The 23,678-nt window shown below is 37.0% G+C and overlaps 1 protein-coding gene across 4 annotated transcripts; it reads right to left on the reverse strand.

The window, feature by feature from the left end:
- Positions 1 to 127: 127 nt before the first annotated feature.
- KLHL24 (kelch like family member 24) lies at positions 128 to 23,315 on the reverse strand. 4 transcript variants are annotated; one of them, XM_087964781.1, is made up of 8 exons: positions 23,077 to 23,204; positions 20,012 to 20,232; positions 15,673 to 16,651; positions 14,685 to 14,869; positions 13,269 to 13,387; positions 9,905 to 10,093; positions 7,011 to 7,199; positions 128 to 6,379 (listed from the first exon to the last, which is right to left on the reverse strand). In XM_087964781.1, exons 3-8 carry the CDS (start codon positions 16,590 to 16,592, stop codon positions 6,182 to 6,184), a joined length of 1,800 nt encoding a protein of 599 aa, XP_087820907.1. In that variant the 5' UTR covers positions 16,593 to 16,651; positions 20,012 to 20,232; positions 23,077 to 23,204; the 3' UTR covers positions 128 to 6,181. The 4 variants fall into 4 exon arrangements, with proteins under 4 accessions (XP_087820907.1, XP_087820909.1, XP_087820908.1 ...); XM_087964783.1 differs by lacking the exon at positions 23,077 to 23,204 and adding an exon at positions 21,526 to 21,718; XM_087964782.1 differs by lacking the exon at positions 23,077 to 23,204 and adding an exon at positions 21,550 to 21,691.
- Between the last annotated feature and the right edge of the window lie 363 nt (positions 23,316 to 23,678).

Here is a 23,678-nt window from a genome sequence, read left to right on the forward strand (position 1 = left end):
TATGTTTTATTTTACATTGGTTTTCACTTTTAGGATCCTGTAATTGTCAGAAAAGTGGGATCTAAATCAAGTAATAGACATTTATATAATAAAGGTCTAGATTTTTGAATAAAATAGAAAATCAGAATGATGCAAATTAGCAATGTTTATTCTGAATTGGCTTTGGGACAAAGATTACATGAAAATAGGTTTATTTACAACATTCAGTTCTTTGGATTAAGTATGCAAAATAAACTACAACCAAATGCTTTTCACCCTCGCATATCGCTATAACCCATACATAGTAGCTTTAAAAAGCATCATTTATCATCAAAAAAATCACACATACTTATAAATACATACACATAACATTGAAATATCTGATACACTCCAGTATTATAATGCAAACTAAAAAATAAATTCAATAAAATACCATGATTATAAAGCATATTGATAAGTATAATAAAAATGATCAAACTATTAGAATTACTGGTTCTAGTTCAGTGTTTTGTGGTATAACTGAAGACTTCACTCAGTAAGTTTCATGAGGTTAGCTGCCATCTAACCTGTAGTATTTTTCTAAATATTCACAAAACGAAGTTGACAAAAGTGGGTATTTTAGAGTGTTTTATTGTTCAGCTAAATCCTTCTATAACATACAAAATTTATAAAGGACAAATTTTGTATCAGAAAAGGTGAAAGGTAGCTTGGTCTACCTTCATGTAACTCAGGATGGCTAACTCCCTCTTGTAAATTTTCCATGAGTTTTAAACATGCTAGTATACATGATGATGCAATGAAATGGAATAAGCTAGAATAAAGATGGGCAGGTTTCCAAGAATTGGAGATTGCTGCACTCTTCCTTGATCAGCCACATTGCCTGGTGATCTCACAGGAAGGGATACATTTCTGATCATTTGGACAGATTAAAGGTATAAATAGAGTTTAACTCCTAGAGGCCTTCTGTTTCCACTTGGTATTTATTCTGAAATGATAATTTGAAATAAAACAAAAAATGTGCTATCAAGATAGTCAGATTTGTTGGGCTTTTGAAAATGGGATGCTGAAGGGTCACGTGAAGCATGTATGTTGCCCAGCCCTGTGCTAAATTTTCAGGAAGATGCTCATCTCAAATATAGGTGGGATATTTTAAGAATTAGGTAACAGTATATTTAAAAGTATTTCCAGGATTGCATAAGAACAAAATACTGCAGCCACATTATTTAGTGACCAATACATTTTCTGAGTTAATATTTATCAACTTTTAAATATTGCATGCAAATAAAGTTTGTTTAGCATTAGCACACTACTGCTTGGATTCCAACCATTTTGGAATCCTTCACAAATGAAAGAACTTCCTTAACAAAGATCAAGCAATCTGTGAAGGATGGAGGTTCAATTGGAGGGTCAGTCTCTAGTAATTCTTTTTCACACAATGGGAAAACTGCAATTAGCAGCAGATTCTTAATAGCAAATGTGAAAATAAATAAAACTGAATATGATTGGGACTGCCTTTGGAATAAATAATTTGTGCAGCACATATGTTTTGTGGGGCATATACATTGCCCGGACATCACTGAAATTTATATTAAACATACACACTTATCTACTGAACTACTATTGTGTACAGTCATTCTCTGCATTTGACACAACCATTTGTTTCAATTTTAATGTAAACAGAAAAAAGCATGTAAAAATCAAAAGTATTGATCACAACTATAAAAAGCTAAGTACAGACTTACAGCTTTAAATACATATTAAATATGTGTGTTGGAAATAGTAACAAAACATTTTACTCACAGTATAAAGCAAACAAAAATGCAATGTCATGATTAGTTGCTGGTTTGCAATTATTCAATCTACAAAAGCTCAACATACATTATATATTATATATTACATTAGATATTAACAATCGTTCCCATTTACAAAAATTGGAACTTTGTAAAAATAATTCTAGGTATATTTGAATAAAAGTCACCTTTATTTTTCCCTCAGAATAGTTGCATGGATTTTTTAAATGTAGAATCAGGCATAAATTTATTGAGATATTACTTCATAATGTTTTACGTCGTATTACATTGTTCACTTTTTACAGATGGTAGAATTGTATATAGGAATGAAAAGGCCAAAGGAAAATGCTTTCTTTTTCGAAGAATGAGGTAAGTTTGTAGGATGTCTGATTAAGAATACAGAATCCACAACTCTGATGAAATAACATGACAAGATTTTGCAAAGCATTGGGGAGAAATGCATAATGAATCATTGGCCTGAGTGAATTAGGCCTCTTCAAAGCATTGAGCTTTGAAGGGGTCTAATGCCCCTTTGAAGGGGCCTGTGCCTTCCAGAGAGGTTGCATGATGTATCCCATGCCTGATTGTGCATGTTGCATATCCAGATACTTCAACTGGGATTTATTAACAAAACAAAGCAGTTGTGCATCTGTGCACACAAGTGGAAATGGCTTTTGAAGCAATGACTTAGAAAAGGATTCTTTAAGGTTAAGAGGTGTTTTCCTTGCACTACTGAGTTTTTAGAGAAGGGCCTTATCAATGCTGTGCTACAAAAGTACAGCTACATATGGCCTTTATAGATATGTCTTATGGTGTGTAGGACAACTGTTATTAAACAATGGGCAACTGTTTCTATATCCATAGCTGAACTATAGTCTCATTAAGATTCAAACGTAATACATAATGCTGCATAGAGATCCAGATTTGAAGGGCTAAATGTGATTTGGAGTGCACATCTTTTTATGAAGACTCATACCAGTTTGATGCACTTATTCTGAGGTGCTATATGTACACACTTGTGTGTGCTCCAAATCATATTTTGCTCTTTGAATCCAGCTCTATACAGTTCTATAATACAGGTAGTCCTTGACTTATGACAACCACTGAACCCAAGGCAAGTGAATTTTGCCCCATTTACGACCTTACTTGCCACAATTGTAAAGTAAATCATTGCAGTTATATTAGTAACACGGTTGTTAAGTCTGGCTTTGACCTTGTCACATTGCAAAATGATGACATGACCCTGGGACACAGCAACCATCATAAATACATGTGATCATAGGGATGCTGCAACAGACATTAAGTGTGAAAAACAGTCATAAACCACTTTTTTCAATGCTGTTGTAATTTCAAATATCCTCTAGATCGGGGGTGTCAAATTCCCGGCTCATGGGCCGGATGCATCACCTGCTTGCCATGCCCAATTTAGCGAAGGGGTACATCACGGTACATCACAACACCGCCATGATGACATGAGTTTGACACCCCTGCTCTAGATGAACTGTAGTCAAGGGCTACCTGTACACTGTAGATCAGGAGAGAAGTTGTTAGATTAAGGTAATTCTTAAAAGTTTATTAGGAATCCTGACAATTCAGTGGAATTTTTTTCAATAAGATCTAATATTGAATATATTTGATTTAACCAATGTAACAGCATCAAAATGCAGGCAACTAACTGTAGTTATAGATTATATACCTGTAGTGATTCATATTGAAATATGTAAATAGTCGGTGATTTTTTTCCACCTGAGTCTGTTCCCCTTTGAATTGCATTGAGTGGATTTAAGCGAAACAGTAAGTATGCAAAATTAAAGTAGAGATAACAAAAATGTAAAATAGGGCAAATTTCCTGTAGGTGGCAAGCAAGATTTATTTGGCATGATCAAGCTGTATAACAAGTGACATGCATTGGTTGACATTTTCAAACATAATTGCAACTTGACTTGTTCAGAAATATAAACAGGAATTTTTTGAAGTTAATTATGATCAAATGTGACCCAAACAGTAGTTGTAAGGACATTTTAAAGAAAAAAATATCTTCATTATAGCTGAAAATAAGCAAGCAAACATGCCAGGAGAGTTACACATACCATTACCATTCCACATTTACTAGGTATGCCTAATTTTTAAATGGAACTTTTCCAAAATAGATGCCAAGAAAAAAAAAGATACTGTTAGTTTCATCCAGTTGGTTCAGCCATTTGTGAACTTTGTACATTCAAAATATGAATGAATTCTTTGATATTTAACAAAAATCTGCTGCCAAGTGATATATTTCATGCAAAAGTAGCAATTTTGATGGCCAAGGGTCACACTAAAATAGATTTTGTAGGATAAAGGAATACAGGGTTACAAAGCAAGGAAATATGTCTCATATTTGGACAAGAAGATGTTTTAAGGGAATTCATGAAGTTCCTAATTTTTAACTTTGATAGGACTTGCTATACAAACTACATAGTTTTTGTTTGCTATTGCCCTTGAAATGGCAGGTAAAATTGCTGTCATTTTTCAGAAACAGTGGCCAGTTTTGTGGGCTGCAAAAGGAGATTCAAAAGCAACAGGTTGACCAGCTCTCCCTTGATGTGTTTTTATTTTATTGGTGAAATGCAGTGCATTTCTTTTCACTAACAGAATAGCTTCCCAATGAAATCAAGAGAAGGAACAACCCCTTTGATCTCAATAAAAATCTACTTTTGTCCCACTGCTGGAACAAAAAGACTTAACTGGATTTATCTAGTCAGAGAAACCAAATTCACTGAACTGTTAATTCATATATTGAAAATTACAACATGTATGATCTACTGCAAAGCAGCACAAATGCTTCCAATAATAGAAGTACTGCACAGCCAATGCTAAAAGTATTTAAAGGCACCTACTGCAAGCACACCAATATCTAACAGAAAGCATTCAGTAAATGATTAATTATGAGCCATATCCATGTTAAAACATTTGATGAACGTACAGTTATGTAAGATTCCAAGGCACCAGAAATGTATATAATAACTGCTTGAAAATCAATTAGAACTAGGCATATTTTTCAGGGAAACTGGTTTTACTCAGTTCCTGATCAGGTTAAATGTTAGTATATGCAGGAGATTAAGGCTTAAAGTCTAGCGAAGCAAATATATGCTGGCTGTACATGACCATGATATAAAAATTGAGATGTAAAAAGAATATACTAAACTTACCTATGTCCAGGGAAAACTTACCTATGTCCAGGGAAAATTCATAATATTCACAGCAGTGTAATTATATGGAAAATATTCAGGAAGCAAACAATGTACAAAATAGTATAATGAATTTTCCTTGTAAAACATGTTCTTCTACTATAAATGCTTATACAACTACTGATCACAGCAATACAGAACACAAAAGTGCTAGTAACATGTATACTTATCATTTTCTCACCTGGAAATCATGTTTTAATATGCATTTTCTACACTAAAATATGTCAAACTTATTCAAGTTGTACAGGGTATGCTACAGGAAAAAAAACAGAATTCAGAAAATGATCCATGTCACAGAGAGATGCTACCTGGAAAAATATTTATAATAGGTCCATGACAGTTGTTTTTATTCTTTAATAGAAGACAATGATTAATCAACTGCTTGTTCATTGGTTCTATTATATTTTAAACAAAAGATCCTTACTATTGAATTTTTTGAAATCTAAAATTGTTATTTACCAATTTGGGAACAATACTGAAACCCAATATACGTAGTGAGTGGAAGAGTTTAATCTTAAGTATTGCTTCTTTGGGCTACTGATGGACAACTATGATGTGATCTTTACTGTACTTAATTTCAGATGGAAATTCTGAAGATTTAAAAAGTAAGATGTTTCAAGATCTCATTTAGAAGTAAAATGAAAAATAGTCACATACTAAAAGAAAAAACCTGAAACACCCCTTTAACTGAGTGATTCTACATACAGATGGACCTAAATATTTTTAATATGCTTTCTGATAAAAAATTATTTTATGATGATGCAAGACAACATAAGCTTATATTATTTTCAAATATTTTAAAAATTATTGTAATAGTTGTGCTATAAATTCAATTAATTGAAAGAAAATAAAAGGCAAATATTAAACCATTTACACATAAAACATATATAAACTAAATTTTTCACATTGACAGTAAACAGTACTTATCACATTAAAAATATGAAAAATGCAGGTAAATCTATTTGAAATAAACTTGAAAAAATACAATATGGACATGAACATGATCCATTTAGTAACATCCACTGTTAATGATTTCAGAAGAAGTTAGAAATAACTATGGGAAATATTTAACAATCAAGACTTTAAACGCAACAGTATTTTCTTTCCAGATGACACTTTGGAAAAGGCTGCTTTCCTGTTCTTAAAATGAATCTTACAAATTCTGGCAGTAATATGATTTCTTATTCAAAAATTCTTCTTATCATTGTATCGGTGAATAGTCACACAGCCATGGTATGATACAGGTCTGGGCATGGCAGCGACTCCTGTAATGATACTTGTTGCAGGATCATAACAAAGAATAGTATCTGTGGCTTCTCCATTTTCTCTTCTCCCACCAAGGATATAGATTTTCCCATTACAGACAGACATGCCACAGTTTTCCTGATCATCAGATCAAAAAGAGAAAGAAAAAGTAACATTATATTATAATAATTGTTTTGCTAGAAATGTACTAAATTATTCTTTTGTAGATTTCATTTCTCAAGCTTGGGCTTGGTATATATTTCCAGTTAATAAACTTTTACATCATACTTTCTGAGAATACTTCTGCCTCTTATAGATATCAATATGGGCAAATTCTAAATCAATCCATTTTTTAATGAAAACCCTCAAGTATCAAACTCAATTCAGAGATGGTTTCTGCAAACTTCCAGGACAGCTCCATCCTAATACTTTCTAGATACTTCAGGTATTCTTATGCTGAATTATACCTTTAAATCAAATTTTCCCATTTTATGCCCTCCAAATATATTGGACTTCCATAATTTCACATCTAAATAAATCCAGTACATTTGGAGAGATCTAGATTGGAAAAACCTGCTTGCTTTTGTAAATACAGCATTGATGACAAAATTCACTTTGCTATATGGAATAAAAGCCTTATGCTCCGGTATAAATTTAATAAAAAGCAAATGTATCGTAGAAATAAAAAGCTTCCTTAATTTTGCACTTAGTCATTTTATGTTGACAAATCTACTTGTACATATGAGCATTTTTAGTTCTTTGCTGTTACCTGTCTGCTAAATGTGTTCTGCACATGCATCCAATAATCTTCAACTGGATCGTAGCAATATATCGCTTTTGTGAGTCCCCCAGCAACATAAATGAGATTGTTTAATGATACAGCTGTAATACATCTCTTCGCAATGGGGATTGTTGCACGAAGGAGCCAAGAATTAGTATCAGGATCATACGACTGAACCTTAAGAAAAAGAAATACATCTCGTTTTTTAGCACCTCTTTGGTATAGTGCTTATAAATTCTGCTTCCTTTGATTTTTAACATCATTCACAAAGTGATGTAATAAATGATAAGCAAATCAAAGATTATCCTTCATTTACATTATAAAATTTGCATACTTTCTTTTTGGCTTAGTTAGCAAGTATAATTGTTTAAAAATAAAAGATGTACTTGAATGTCTTAATGAATCACAATTTATCCTAGGAATGAGATTTGCCTTTCCCTGGGTTTCTCCATGTGCTCTCTCTCATCTTCTCCAGCAAGCTTGTTTTAAAATTCATTGCTATTTAAGTACGTTATCTGGATCCAATGTGGTTAAACTTATGGTTTAAAATACGTCTTAAAATATAAACTTGAAAGCAAGTCAGTTTCAGCATAAGATAACACATAGTTTCCTTAATTTGTGAAATCCTAAAAGGAAAATATCCTGCAAACTGTAAGCCATTAGGCTTTCTAATCTGGAACTACTGAACCTTGCCCTAATTGAAGAGTCTCTCTTTTTTTTTTTTTTCTCTCTCTGGACGTGTATAAGTAGTGAAAAATATTGGTTGCAGAGAAACCATCAATTTCAGTCTCTGTTACCACTTGTATTGAACATGTACTGAACTTGTATTGAACATGAATAAATCTGCCTTGGCAACCTTTTTTCCCCACTGCACAGTCCTGATGCTGCCTTTACCTAATCTTCACCCAAAAGTAAAATAGTAAAAAAAGTGTACTTAGTTGTTGTACTCCTGTTAAAAAAATTCCCTTTAAACCAACAACATTTAATGATAGCTGCAAAATGTGTGAAATTATTTTATATAATGATTCAAAAATAAGTCAAGCAATCAGTAGTACATTGAATCAGAGAAGTGGCAATTGGCTTTTTGAACCTTTCAGGACAAGAAAACTTAAGATGTGCTGCAGACAGCTGCTCCATGGGAGGAGACTGCAAGATAGGAGTCTCTTGAGGGTTTAGAGCTCTGGGAGATGAGGGAGTAGCCATCTTGCTCAAACAGTGGTCCATTGTCTTTAAAAGGACATTGGGTTTGCTTATTTATTTTCTAATCACTTTCAGAAATTACTTGTTAACTGTTTTTCACCTAATAGAAACCTTTGGATTGGCAAGTTTGACAGCACTAGATGGGTTTCCCTTCAATTCTCAGCAAAATGAAATTTTAACTACAAATGTAAGATTATAACTATTTTTTTGAATAAACAACCAATAAACATCATGATTAAAATTTTGATTTTAGAAAGTTACAAACAGACCAAGGGTCCACATAAATTTGAAATAAGAGCTTGGAATTTATTATAAAGAATCCTTCCTGCGGGAAAATGTTTTTTTTAAAGTAAGATGTTAAAAATTGAATACTAAAGGTACCGTATTTTTTGCACAATAAGACGCTCCAGACCGTAAGACGCACCTAGCTTTTGGGGAGGAAAACAAGAAAAAAAATGCCTCTGCCTCCCAGCAATTTGCCTCCTAGCAGCAAACAGCAAACAACCTAGTCAGCTTCAGCACAGCCTGATTTAGCATGAGCAGTTGATTGGCAGTTGAATCGGCCTGCCGGAGTACCGCCGATCAACTGTTCCAGGCTGTGGGAATCGCCACCACTCATTGCTGTTTCCATGTCCCCCATTTTTGGCCACTTCATGCCCCATTTTTGGCCTTCATGCGTCCAGTTTTCAGCCTGTTCCAGCTGCTGCCTATTGCCACCAATCCCCGCTATCTGGAACGGGCCGAAAATGGGATGCGTGGAGCCAAAAATGGGGCACGCAGAGGCCAAAAACAGCCATAGGGTGGGAGCCAGTGGGTGAGCAACATCTGCTCTGTAAGACGCACAGTCATTTCCACCCACTTTTTGGGGGGCGGGGGGGCGGAGAAGTGTGTCTTATGGTGCGAAAAATATGGTAATTAAATATAATTAAAAAGGAACAGACTTGATTTACAATTACAGAATGGAGCAAAATGGTCTAACATTATTTTGAAAAATCAACTCAGAAGTTAACATTAATAGTGTTATCAGACAGATCTGACTATGGAAGGAATGTGACTAAAATATGTTATAGAAGAGGAACAGGTTTTACAAGACAAAACTGAAATTGAGTTGAAGGTGGATTTACAAATGTCATTCTTTACATGGAAAACTCCACATACAAAGGAAACGGCTGTTTAATAATTAAATAAACTGAGAAGAAGGGAAAGATAAAAAAGTCAGTTAGATGGTGGTAGTGAGTTCTTGAAAAAGACAGGAGAAAAATTTAAACAGAAAAGGAATATATGAAGTGATGCATGGACAGAGGGAACAAAAATGCTTTTCAAGGATAGAAATGTATGGAAAAATAGTGAATGATGTAGTATTAGCTCTTTTTCTTTTTTTATTAATTTTAATTTCATTACCCTCTCATTCTTCTGCCCATTATACAGGGTTATTTACCTCCACAGATGTACACATGTAGTGTGTGTATGTATGTATGTATGGTATTCAGCTTTGTTCAGGTATTTTCCCACATCATTATATATATATATATTATTCCCGAACAAAGCTGAATACCATACATATAAATACCCACGAAAACTTAAGAAAACAAGTGTGTGTGTGTGTGTGTGTGTGTGTGTGTGTGTGAGAGAGAGAGAGAGAGAGAGAGAGAGAGAGAGAGAAGTTAATTCAAATACCAAACCTTATCAGAGCATGTGTTATCATCTGGACCTCCACCAATCACAAACAGTTTTCCCACACAGCTGGTAACTGCTGGAGAACTGACAGCTTCTTTAAGTGAAGCTACCTCTGTCCATCGATTGGAAAAAGAGTCATAACACTCCACACTACTCAGCCGATTTTGCCCATCATATCCTCCAACCACATACACCTGTTAGAATACGTAAAAAATATTATCAGCATGTATTTATCCTTTAATATTTTTAGGGACAGAAATGCAAAGTTACACAAAACCAGAAAGTCTTCAGATATGCCTCGACTTTTCAAAAACTTACGTAAGATTACCGTACCTGGGCTGCTAACATTTTAAGGACTTATTTGTATTTCCATGCTACTATCTTAATGGTTGACTGAATTTTTGCATCCCAAAAAGGGCATCCCGGTTTAAGATTTGAAATGCACCCAAAAGGATAAAAACTGACATATTTTTATTATTACTTTTAATGGTTTTATTCTCTCTCTCCCCACCTCCATTTATTTTAACTGGTTCTGCAGCTGGGTGATCTTTATGACATCAGCCACAATCCTCCTTCTACCACCTAGTTTGGTTGTAAAAGTTATTTCCAGTTCACACATAGGAGCTTCAAATACCACATGTAATCTGTACTGGATAATTTGCACAAGTTCCTAGTAAGTAAAACAGAAATCAACAAAAAGCATACTGCTGATTTTACTCACTTAAATATGTATAAATGCATCCTCCAAAATAACAACTATGTATTTTTTTAAACTGGAAATAAGGAAATGGCTAGCAAAAAATCTTAATTAAATGGTAGTGCACATGCTTTGTATCCAAATAATCAAAAGTTTGAATATTAACATTTCCAAGTAAAACTGGCGAATCTGCTGTCTGAAATGCTAAGATACTATTAAACAGTTTGTCCTAACATGGATAAGGAATAGCATATCATGATCAAATTAAAATTCACTTCTCACTATGTAGATGCAAACTTTGCATTATAGCCCCACATTTTGCATCATCTGTTCTCAGCTCATCATTCAGACAAGCCAATGGTACCCAACAAGACACATAAACTAACACTTGTAACTATTGGCTAAAGTTCCCATTTAATCCCTTCAGATCTATTTCACTTATAACGGGATTTCCTATCAAGCTGAAATAGCATGAGAGAAAAACTAATAGGAAAAAAACACTAATGACACATGGTTTAACAGCAGGGTTTATATGATTCTTGGGATATGATCAGGCCAAACACATACTTCAGATTTAATGCTGTTGAATTTTAAACCGAAGAAACTGCTTCGTATTAGAAAGCACGGCCAAGGTATCAAAAAGTTTATGGAAAATAGTCAATTTTTCCCTATTTACATTTCCTAATTTAAAAGTATATATATATAATATTATAGTCGGGGGACGCCGGGACGGAAAAAGGAGGGCTTTGCCGGTCAGCTCGGCACGCCCTAGGGCCTTAGGGGCAATAACCCTCCCGGTCAGGCGTTTGGGGTATCCAGCAGTAAAATGAAAGGAAAAACAACGCGTGCCACGAGGAGAACTTAGCGAGGCAGCGATGCGATCTGACCAAGGATGGGGGAAAAGCGCTTAAACGCTGGGCTACAGTGCGCTTATAGCTTCGTCTCAGGGACGAGGGAAAATTTTCCCTTAAGTCCAGACCCTTTTGCGCAGGAGGAGAAAGAAGGCAAACCTTATCAGAATGTGAAATAGGAAGGAAAACTGCGATCAGCCAAGGAGCTCTCTAACACACAGCCTGACTCTTGAGGCTGAGCAAAAGACTGGGGAGCGCTCGCGATGTCACGTGAGGGGCGGGCGTTTCTCATCGTAAAGCTCAGCCTGCAAGAAGAGGACTCGGAAGCATATCCCAGTCTCTGGATGCTCCGAGCGGCTCGAAGGAGAACAACAAAAAGCATACTGCTGATTTTACTCACTTAAATATGTATAAATGCATCCTCCAAAATAACAACTATGTATTTTTTTAAACTAGAAATAAGGAAATGGCTAGCAAAAAATCTTAATTAAATGGTAGTGCACATGCTTTGTATCCAAATAATCAAAAGTTTGAATATTAACATTTCCAAGTAAAACTGGCGAATCTGCTGTCTGAAATGCTAAGATACTATTAAACAGTTTGTCCTAACATGGATAAGGAATAGCATATCATGATCAAATTAAAATTCACTTCTCACTATGTAGATGCAAACTTTGCATTATAGCCCCACATTTTGCATCATCTGTTCTCAGCTCATCATTCAGACAAGCCAATGGTACCCAACAAGACACATAAACTAACACTTGTAACTATTGGCTAAAGTTCCCATTTAATCCCTTCAGATCTATTTCACTTATAACGGGATTTCCTATCAAGCTGAAATAGCATGAGAGAAAAACTAATAGGAAAAAAACACTAATGACACATGGTTTAACAGCAGGGTTTATATGATTCTTGGGATATGATCAGGCCAAACACATACTTCAGATTTAATGCTGTTGAATTTTAAACCGAAGAAACTGCTTCGTATTAGAAAGCACGACCAAGGTATCAAAAAGTTTATGGAAAATAGTCAATTTTTTCCCTATTTACATTTCCTAATTTAAAAAGTATATATATATAATATTATAGTATTATATATATAAACTTTACATATATATGTTGATATATATATATATATATATATATACATACATACATACATACCCATATAGGTATAATATATCGCCCTTGATATTATTATCAGAAAATACCTTAAGATCCCAACAAAAAAACTTATTTGCCCATGTGGATCCCAGGATATAAAAGCATGTGTTATTTTATTATTCTATTAATCAGGACATTCATAATGCCTATCTTACTCCTGCTTCATCATTACCCAGAGCATGCAACACTTCATATGACTTCAAATTCTCTTCAACTTGGACTATATCAAATATTGTGCAGCAACAGCAAACATGAAGCACAAATTATTCCATATTTATAATTTAATTTACTTGCTGACTATCTTGAGGTTATTCAATATGTTGTTTTATTTCAATACCTTTAGCAATAGCTTTTGTTTGTCTTTTGGCTATTAAAAAGTCTCTCTCTCTCTCTCCCTCCCTCCCTCCCCCTCTCCATAATAAGATATGTTAGGCTGCTTGTAATAAATAAGAAAAGTCTGACTCTGAGAAACCCTTTTTCTATAGCAACTGCATCAAATGTAACGTATACAGTATATCCACCAATCAGAATGTTAAAATGACATGTTTCAATAGCAAGCCTCATCTTTAAGACAGAGAATTCAATGTGAATTTGGTTTAGTGTTTTATTACAACCATACTTCAGAAATCAAGTATCTATATAAAGATTCCTTACCTTACCAAGGAGGACAGACATTTTATGACGCCACCTCCCTTTATTTAGAGAAGCGACTCTGATCCAAATATTAAGTTGAGAATTATAAATCCATACATCACGGCTATTGATTCTTCCTCCTTATTGAAAAAATAGAATTGATTATTATTATATAAGTATTGTCACCGTTGAGTCTCATTGTGGAAAATGCATTATTATGTTACAGGTAGAAGTGTATAAAACTTTTTTCTAAGTATCAAATGTTTGAAGTTTGAAATGCTCCACTATAAATCTGAAATAGTTCTTTCAAGCTAGATATGTTGCTTTGACCATTTTGGAAGTATTTCAGGTTCAGAAAACTTAAAACATCTGTTTTGAATACAAAATGCTGCCACAGTATTCAAAATGACTACCTCAAATTCAAAATGTTTCAATGTGAAATGCTTTCTAAACCTCTAGTTTTTACTAATAAAAATAAAATGCAGAACAGTTATATAGTTTAAAAACTTATTGACCATAGAATAATGGATATAAAACTTTTCTAATCAAAGATCGTTTTCTGATTGGGAATTATACTGGAAATATACAATAAAGAGCTGAAATATTTGATTGCAAATGTTTTAACAGCGGCTAGAATTGTATTTGCTAAAAATTGGAAAAATGAAAAAATACCTATGCAGGAGGAAGTTATTAAGAAAATTATGGACTGTGCTGAAATGAGTAAATTGACATTTGAAATTAGAGAGCAAGAAGACAAGCAATTTTATATGATATGGGATTTGTTTTATCAATGGTTGGATAAAAAGACATGGTAATATAATAGATTAGATAATTTTGTAATAAAAGTTCAATAGATTAATATAAAATATAATATAGACATATATAACCATTGGATGAAAGTACAATATAAATTTTAAAATAAAATTTGGAATATCTTGTATAAAATGATGGAATAAATAGTTTAGTCATGATTAATAATTGATAAATATATAAGCATATGTTACTTTGACAATGTATAAACTGTAATGACTACAAAAGGATAGCACAAAAGATTTGTAACCAACTGATACATCGTATGTATATAAAATGGAAGATGGTTTTATGTTTTGTTTGTATAGGTTTGTCTTAAAAAATAAATTTTTTTATAAAAAAAAAGATCATTTTCTGGAATGATATTTCAGTGGAAATCAGACCATATATACAGGTTCTCACACTGGAAGTTGGACATTCCCTATAATTGAAATCAACATATATAAATATAGACTTTTCAGAGTTATTTAGAAATGGATACACAAGTCACCTCTATATTTACTTTATTAAGCTACTTCCCAATGCACAAAGGGATAGTAAAATAGATATTAATTAAAAAGATATGTTATTTAAAATAACAGTAATTTTTCTATTATACCCCACCCATAAATACTATAAAATTATTACCTGAAACAAGGATGTCATTCCTTAAAGCACAAACTGCATACTCCGATTTTGTAAATTCTGGTAATTTTGCCAGGGATTTCCACTCTCCTGTCATTGGGTCATAACATTCTGTATATGGCAAATTAAATCCCCCAACACGTTCACAACCTCCAACAACAATTATAACTTCAGAGTAGCCAGTTGATCTATAAATACAAAATATATTTATACTTTAAAGACTTTAAAATTTCACCAACAGTACTTAAAATTGACTGAAACATTATATTTAAGAACAAGATCTCAAGTCTTGCCCACTAAAATAAACATTTGGAAAAGATTCTCACATTAACCAAGTAGTGAGGCAAGAAAAACTCTTCCTAATCTACATACACATTTGAAAACAGTATTAAGCAACATGATGGTTTCCAGATATACACCTTTACTGATTGATGGTACTGGCTCAGTTCACAAGTAAACAATTAAACAGAATGAATTTAAGCCAGTATATGAATGAGAATAGAGTTGAGCAACGAAGCACACCAGCTTGATTCCTTCCACCAGTGATAACAGTGATCTAAATCTGTACGCTCCACTCAAGCTATACTCTAAATTTTTTGGATTGCAGCTCATAGCACAACATGACCAGCAAACAGGGACCATGAGACTTGTAGCCTGAATGATCAGGTTGCATATCCTCCCGCACCACAATTTTGCAAGATCTGCAAACCAGGATCTATTACCTGGTTACACTCCTAAAATGTGGCTGTCTTGATATATGATTTGACAAAGAGAACAAATAGTTTTTCAATTCACACATAACATCAGACAAACCATGAATGTATGTTCTAGGTTTATTTAATTACTCCCTTCAGCACAGGGAGTTAAGTGGTAGTGACTAAGCAGCATACACACTTGCTTTTTCCAATGTGCAAATCACATACTGAATAGTATAATGGAGAAATTATTGTGGAATGCAACAGATAGCTAGCTACTCTGCAGATCGTCTTACCTTCGTGGTCTAGTTCTTGGAGACATCATTTCATTTCCAAGGACATGGTACCTTCTTGCTTCATGCAACAATTGGTAACATTCAGGTGAGTTTTGAATCAACTGATCTACTTCCACTGTCTGAACAAAGTAGTTAGGATGTAACAAAGGCAGTCTCACATGTGTGAGAATTTCTTGTAGAACTGAGCGCCTGGATTCCACAGCCCGGTAAACCCAGTGCATAACTGCTTCAAACACCATCTCCTCTTTGCTTATTACCAGTTCATCACTGCAAATGTAATCAATAAGTTCATCTTTTCCAAGCTCAAGAAATTCTTCATGCTGGGCCACATCCTCAAAATTTTGCAGTGCAAAAGTTTTGCATTTTGTAAAGAGTGTTTTTAGAGAGTGTGTATCAGCAAAACGTTGAATTCCTAGACAGTTACAAGGATCTAGCTGCTCTTCTAGGAACTTAGCACATGCATCACGCAAAACGCTTATTTGAAAGAGACTTGATGTTTCAAACAGGTACTGCACATTATCTGTGGTGATTTTTACTTTGCCTGTATATACATATTGTAAAAAGCAATCCATGGCTTCAGCAAAAATTCCATTAATTTCTACCAACATCTCCCGACTTTCTCTGTGATCATTGCAAAACATAGCTCTGAAGTAGCTGCTGCAAGCTGAAAGAACAGCACGATGACAGGGAAATTCTTTACCTTCAACACAGATTATTACATCTGTGAACAAGCGACTGTCACGAAATTCATTGAAGATCTGAAGTATGCTTTCAGCATGGGATGATCCAGAAGAAAAATCAAAGAACTCATGGCCTGATAAAGATTTTGGGTCCATTTCAAAAACTTTACGCTTGGTGAGTGGGGATTCTTGGACCCGACCATCCCCTCTGTTCAATCTGCGCCCCAGTATTAGTACCATGGTTACATCAACTGTTCATGCAATCATGGAGAATAGATGTGATGAATATCCTCTTGGTGCTAAAAATAGATATTTTAAAAATATTTCAGACTACTAAGGACATTAATACACTAAGTAAAACACTGAATCATCCATGCAATAGGACTACGGTCTTAGTCAAAAGGAGCAAACAATTTCTATAAACTAAACTCTTCTGTCTTACAGCTATTTTGCTAAACTAATCAATCCTGATATTTCTTTTAAAACAGGAAAACTTTACAGACTATATTGAATGAATAAATGAAAAACCTTTGAATTGAGATTAAAAGCATTACACAAAGAGATGTTTTGGGGAGGGAGAATTGCTTGCAACTTCATCCTCACAAAATCACTTTCACTTTAGTTATAAAAGCTTTTTGTATATACATTTAATATCCATCAAAATGGAAGATATAGAAACAAGATGGGGATAGTTTTGTATCCAAACATCTCCATTCTTACACTGGACCCAGTATTTAATGACACTAGAAATTTTTCCTTATAGATTTCTGGAGGGAAAACTGGGAGAGAGAAAGACAAAGAAAACCTACAGAATACTCTTGGGGAAAAAAAATGCCTAGTTACTGACCACCCTGGGCAGCATAAGATAACAATTACAAATAATTCATTTTAATTCTATTTGGTATTGTAGAAAAATATTATCAACAGAATTAGTGAAGATACATGAGAAACATTTGTGTTGTAATATTTTGAGGATTTTCTAAATTCATGAATTTAGACATGAGGGTTAACTGTGCTTACTTATTTGTCATTAAAACCATGATCTGAGGGAAAATAAATATTAAATAGTAATTCAGACTATTTTAGAAACCTATAGTTGGACTGTTGATGTATTAGAAACCTATAGCTGGACTGTTGATCACTGGCAGCCATCCAACAATTGAGACAAGGTAGATAAGCATACCGTATATACTCGAGTATAAGCCGAGTTTTTCAGCCCATTTTTTGTGCTGAAAAAATCCCCCTCGGCTTATACTCGAGTCAGATTCCCCTCTGAAAAAAATATATGGTGTGGAGTCGCTGCCGCCGGAGCGGCCCCAGTCCCGCCGCCTCGGGAAGGGGCTTTCCGGCTGGGGCTGTTGGGAGTCGCTGCCGCCTGCCTTTCCCTTCCCGGCTGGGGCTGTTGGGAGTCGCTGCCGCCTGCCTTCCCTTCCCGGCTGGGGCTGTTGGGAGTCGCTGCCGCCTGCCTTCCCTTCCCGGCTGGGGCTGTTGGGAGTCGCTGCCGCCTGCCTTTCCCTTCCCGGCTGGGGCTGTTGGGAGTCGCTGCCGCCTGCCTTCCCTTCCCGGCTGGGGCTGTTGGGAGTCGCTGCCGCCTGCCTTTCCCTTCCCGGCTGGGGCTGTTGGGAGTCGCTGCCGCCTGCCTTTCCTTTCCCGGCTGGGGCTGTTGGGAGTCGCTGCCGCCTGCCTTCCCTTCCCGGCTGGGGCTGTTGGGAGTCGCTGCCGCCTGCCTTTCCCTTCCCGGCTGGGGCTGTTGGGAGTCGCTGCCGCCTGCCTTTCCCTTCCCGGCTGGGGCTGTTGGGAGTCGCTGCCGCCTGCCTTCCCTTCCCGGCTGGGGCTGTTGGGAGTCGCTGCCGCCTGCCTTTCCTTTCCCGGCTGGGGCTGTTGGGAGTCGCTGCCGCCTGCCTTTCCCTTCCCGGCTGGGGCTGTTGGGAGTCGCTGCCGCCTGCCTTTCCCTTCCCGGCTGGGGCTGTTGGGAGTCGCTGCCGCCTGCCTTTCCCTTCCCGGCTGGGGCTGTTGGGAGTCGCTGCAGCCTGCCTTTCCCTTCCCGGCTGGGGCTGTTGGGAGTCGCTGCAGCCTGCCTTTCCCTTCCCGGCTGGGGCTGTTGGGAGTCGCTGCCGCCTGCCTTTCCCTTCCCGGCTGGGGCTGTTGGGAGTCGCTGCCGCCTGCCTTTCCCTTCCCGGCTGGGGCTGTTGGGAGTCGCTGCCGCCTGCCTTTCCCTTCCCGGCTGGGGCTGTTGGGAGTCGCTGCCGCCTGCTGTTGGGAAGGGAAAGGCAGGCGGCAGCGACTCCCAACAGCCCCAGCCGGGAAGGGAAAGGCAGGCGGCAGCGACTCCCAACAGCCCCAGCCGGGAAGGGAAAGGCAGGCGGCAGCGACTCCAACAGTTAGCGGGAAGGAAGGCAAAAAGCGCTTTGCCTTTCCCTTCCCGGCGGCGGGACTGGGAGCCGCTCGGCGGCAGCGACTCCCAACAGCCCCAGCCGGGAAGGAAAGGCAAAAGCGCTTTGCCTTTCCCTTCCCGAGGCGGCGGGACTGGGGCCGCGCTGGCGGTAGCGACTCCTGACTCAGGGGGCCTCCGAGGGAGGGGAAGAGAGTGACTCCTGCCTCCCGCTGTCATCATCATCTTCTTCTTTTGGGTTAGTGAATCAATTAAACCTTTCATGATAGTGAGATCATTTCCCAAATTAATTATTTTTATTTTTGAAATTTACCAGTAGCTGCTGCATTTCCCACCCTCGGCTTATACTCGAGTCAATAAGTTTTCCCAGTTTTTTTGTGTAAAATTAGGTGCCTCGGCTTATATTCGGGTCGACTTATACTCGAGTATATACGGTAAGTGGAAAGATCAAGTCTTTTCATTCAGTCCTATCCTCATCACCTCATGCAAATTTTAACAATTCCATTTAGGTTAACAAATATTCATTCCTGTAATTTCTGAATTATCAAAATGGAAATTCTTTCTCAGTTTAACACTCTTGCTGCATTAACTTGAACACCACTAAATCATTTGAATCTGAAACAATGTGAATATATTAGACATGGATATTTTATTTCAGTAATCAACAGACTGAAGTAGAGAAGTGTGTTTATTTCTGGAAGACATGATAACCATTACCCCCCGTTTCATGAAGTTAAAAAAAGAAGTAAAAATTTTCTATCCTAAATGTGCATAGACAGGGTTTAGACATAACATTTACCAATTATTTTCAAAACTACAGTTATTGAATAAACCACTGGGCTAACAAAACACCCAAAGCAACTATTTATTATGTTAAAGTGATGGTTGAAATAGATCAGCGTTTCTCTAGCTGTATGTGCCACTGGTGATGCAAGCATATCTGGGTAGATGATTTCCTTTTCCAAACCAGTTGCCGTGTACCTTTCAAGTAAGAATAATACTATTCCCGAAGTCATTGTATTGATTGCCAGTAGATTTCGTGTGCTTAATTCAGTTTGCTGGTTGTTGCATTTAAAACCCTTCATGGCAAGCAAATCAAATGTTTCAGTTTAATGATTATGGTAGAAAGAATGTGGATAGCCTAAAGCATTCTAAATTACTTTACCATAGAATTAAAATGATAAATCTCACTTATCAATTCCATGCCTCTTTATCCCCACTGTAGTTTTTGTGAAAATATTATTTTAGGTAGCTTGATTTTACCTACCAAATATTGCACAGAATTAGTACAGTCCTCTTATAATCATTAGCCAGATTAGGTAAAAATACAGGAACAAAAGATGTTCACTTCTTTTAAGTTTGTCTAATTCTACTTCTTCATATTCATCTCAAGTTAGCCCTGGAACTCTGATTCCCTTCTTTCCTGGGATATAAAATTGAAATTATAACTCCTTGAGATGAAGCAACTGTATTTTCTTCTTTCTTGCTCTAAAAAAGAAAAAAAAAGCAAAGTCTTTTTCAAATAGAGCTCAACTCCTGTGACTTCATGGACATGCAGTATACATGTAGTTTTCTTGGTATCAAAGCTCTAGTGAGTTCTTGCCTCACTACAGCTGTTTTCAGTTCCCCAGTCTAATCTATAGTGCTAGAATTTCCCATTGATTTCTCATACAAACATTGAACAGATCAATTATGACTGGTATTATTATATAAAATAACAAAATAATGGATAATTAGTAGTGCAATATTTATTGCTGTGTATTCCACCATGAGTCAAACGAAATAATTGATAAATAGTCTAATGTTTAGCACCCGGCTAAAAACCAGGAAACAATGAGATCTAGTCCTTTTCATGCCTCAGGCATTTGAACTAGATGGATGATTTTTGGGCCAGTGACTCACCTCACAGGGTTGTGGGGAAAATAGGTGGAGGAAAAAATATTGGGCATGTTTGCTGCCTTGAGTTTTTATAAAAACAATAAAGGCAGAATAAAAAATATCTAAAGATAAATTATGCCAACTATAAAAATATACATTTTATGGCTCTTTAATTTCAACTGGAGAGCCAGTTTGATGTAGTGGTCAAAGCATGGGGCTAGAAACTGTGATATTGTGAATTCTACTCTCACCCTGGGTAGCTAGGTGACCTTGAGCAGTCACTTTCTCTCAATCCTGGGAAAGAGGGAGGCAAACAACTTCTGAAAAACCTTGCCAAAAAATCTGCACATTCATCCAGTCTGTCAGAATTTGACATGACTGAATGGAAGAAAAAAATCTTCGTTTTATAACATCAAGCTTTGCTACTTTTATACTATTTTGGGAAAGCAGATTCATATTCTGTTGGTTTGCAAGAAGCTTCCAAAATCACTTTAATTCATTCCTGCATAAAGTTTATACAAACTTTATGCAGGAAACCAAGCTGCAACAATTCTATCGCAATTTAATGTATTATTTGAAGGGATTTCCAAAATCAAACAGTGGACATTAAGTCTCCAATCTTTTTCCTAAGTCAGGTTCATATACGGGGTTTCCGCCTTACAAAATTGTAGCTCTGCACATGGTAAACAGTGTATGTGGACCCACGTAACATTTCGGTGGCCATAAAATTACACTTTTGCGTTCGTGTTTATAAGGATCGAGCGTGTCTGTGGCTTGATAACTGAAATTCCACGTTGTTTCCCTGCGGGCCATCTGGAAAGAGGCTCAGGTTGCCAGAGCGTTAAGGCAGTCGGGTTTATAGAGATAAAAAAACCTTTCGCGGTTACGCCACACCCCGCTGACCTAACAGACGAAGTTCTTAGGAACCTTAAACGGAGCAGGACCGTCTCGTAACTCCAAATCAGCACCACCAGCTGTTACACAACTGGCCTTGAGTTGAACCCGAGCAGCCGCTAGGCGAGCTCACACGAACACAAGCCCCCATCCTACAATTCACCTTCACCCGCACAGAGCAGGAGACAAGGCCCGCCTCCCCGCATCTTATGTCCAATTAGAAAATGGAATTTTTCAAGCACGCTCACTTCTTCCTTCGTCTTCAGCTGCGGTATGCTCCAATCAGCAGCGACCTTTCCCAAGCTTTCCTTCTGTTCTCAAGATGGAGAAGGAAGCTACTATATCTTGGGGAGGGAGACTCAACTTGAAAAAGACTTGTTTGGGAGGGGTACCTGCTTTTCATCCAGTCTTTTTTTTCTTTTTCTTTTATTTTCCCTCATATAGCTCATAGTAGTAATGCCTAACTCCTTTAAAAAAAATGCCGACGGTTTAATGGTTTTTGGAGCTATTGCTGTCCTCCCTTCCGGAAAAAATGGTCTACTCCAGTGGAAAGACCAGCCAACAGCCACTTCACCAACCGCCTCATTGGCGGGGGGAGGGGGGGTTCTACGTACCGGGAGATTGATCTCCCGGGAATGTGTCGTTGAGCCCGGGAAAGGGGCGACTACACAGACTGCTGCTTATAGGCTGTGCACTTGCCACTAAATGTAAAAGGGTCACCAAACCGAACTTCTAGATACTGTAAAGCAGTTGGGGGCGGGGGGAAACTATGGGCGAACTTCCCGCTGTTCTCAGAAATAACACAAATCTGCTGGTCAAAACTTTCTAATCGGTCCAAGCAGAAATAGAAGTCCAACCACTGGCCGAACTACTTGGAAGCGAGAAAAAGGAAGGGAAAAGACACATTTGTACACGATAGATCTATTTAAGTGTCTAAATAGGAAAGGTCCCTTAAAAGAAAACGCAATTTAGCACTTTACAAGTGGCCGAAATCTGCGTCGCCAACAGTGCAAATCCACATTTACGCATTTTAAAGAAGCGGTCGAGAAGGAAAGCCGCTTTGCGCGCCTCCCCCGCCACCGCCGCCACGCAGATTGTTTTCCACCTTGTGATGGATCCCACTTCCTTTGCATAAACAAAGCGTTCAACAGCACTAACGGTGTTCTGATTTGTACGATGTGCCTTTCTCGCGCCACCAACAGAAGAAAGAAATCAACGCTAGTATCATTTTCTCTGGCCACATAACAATGTCAAAGGAATGGCAGATTTTACAAAGAATCCGTATGCATTTAAAACTCCATTAAATTGCATTTAACACTTTTTCGCGAAACGCGAAAGGATGGGGCAATGCTGGGGTGGGGGGGGTGTTCCATCTATTTTATCATCAGGCAAGGAGTGTCACCACTAACATCAAGCTTTTCAAGATTAATGGCATTAGCATTGTTGTTTTGAATGTGTTTCTGCTGAAATAGAAATGATGACCCGGCCCCCAATGATATTTTTGGCCTCGGGGAATTCAGCTCAGTTCTCAACGACTGAGTTCACAGTGACGGCGTTTACCTGTCTGATGCTTTTTCCTGGAATTAGAGTAGCCAGCAGCAAGCCTCTTGCTTCCTTCTCCTTAGCCCGCTCGCCGCTCGCTCTTTTTGTCTTTTTCAAGTTCGAGCTCAACTCTAAACAAAGAAGACCCCAAACATGTGACCTCTCAGAGTCAAAACAGATGATGTCACGCACTTACTAGCCAATCTCAGCAGGGCCGGCTGAAAGATGTCTTGGGAAATGTAGTTCTCTAATCGAATGGTTTGCGACGCAATTTCAGACGTCGTAAGAAGTAAATTTCATCTTACAAGACTGAGATGATGTATAACTTTATTGCTGTCGAGGCGATATTGCATGGTAATATCTGTATAGGCAGACAGTGGCAGCTTCAATTTCTTAAAGTTTGTTTCTGTTAAACTGTAAAAAAACAGCGCTATAAAATAACTGATTATATAGTGAAGAAAGAAAATCTACCATAATGTAATGATTAAAATAAGCTAAATAGTGTCCAAAGAAGAAAACTAATTAACAGGAAAAAAATCTAATACAGATGATGAAACAAAATAAATTCACTCCTTCACTTATTATTAAATCAACACTGGAGACACACATTGCATCTTCTC

This window comes from Notechis scutatus, chromosome 4 (genome assembly GCF_049901735.1).
Source record: "Notechis scutatus isolate UNSWTSFEM ecotype Mainland chromosome 4, rNotScu1.2, whole genome shotgun sequence".
Taxonomy (NCBI): Eukaryota; Metazoa; Chordata; class Lepidosauria; order Squamata; family Elapidae; genus Notechis; species Notechis scutatus.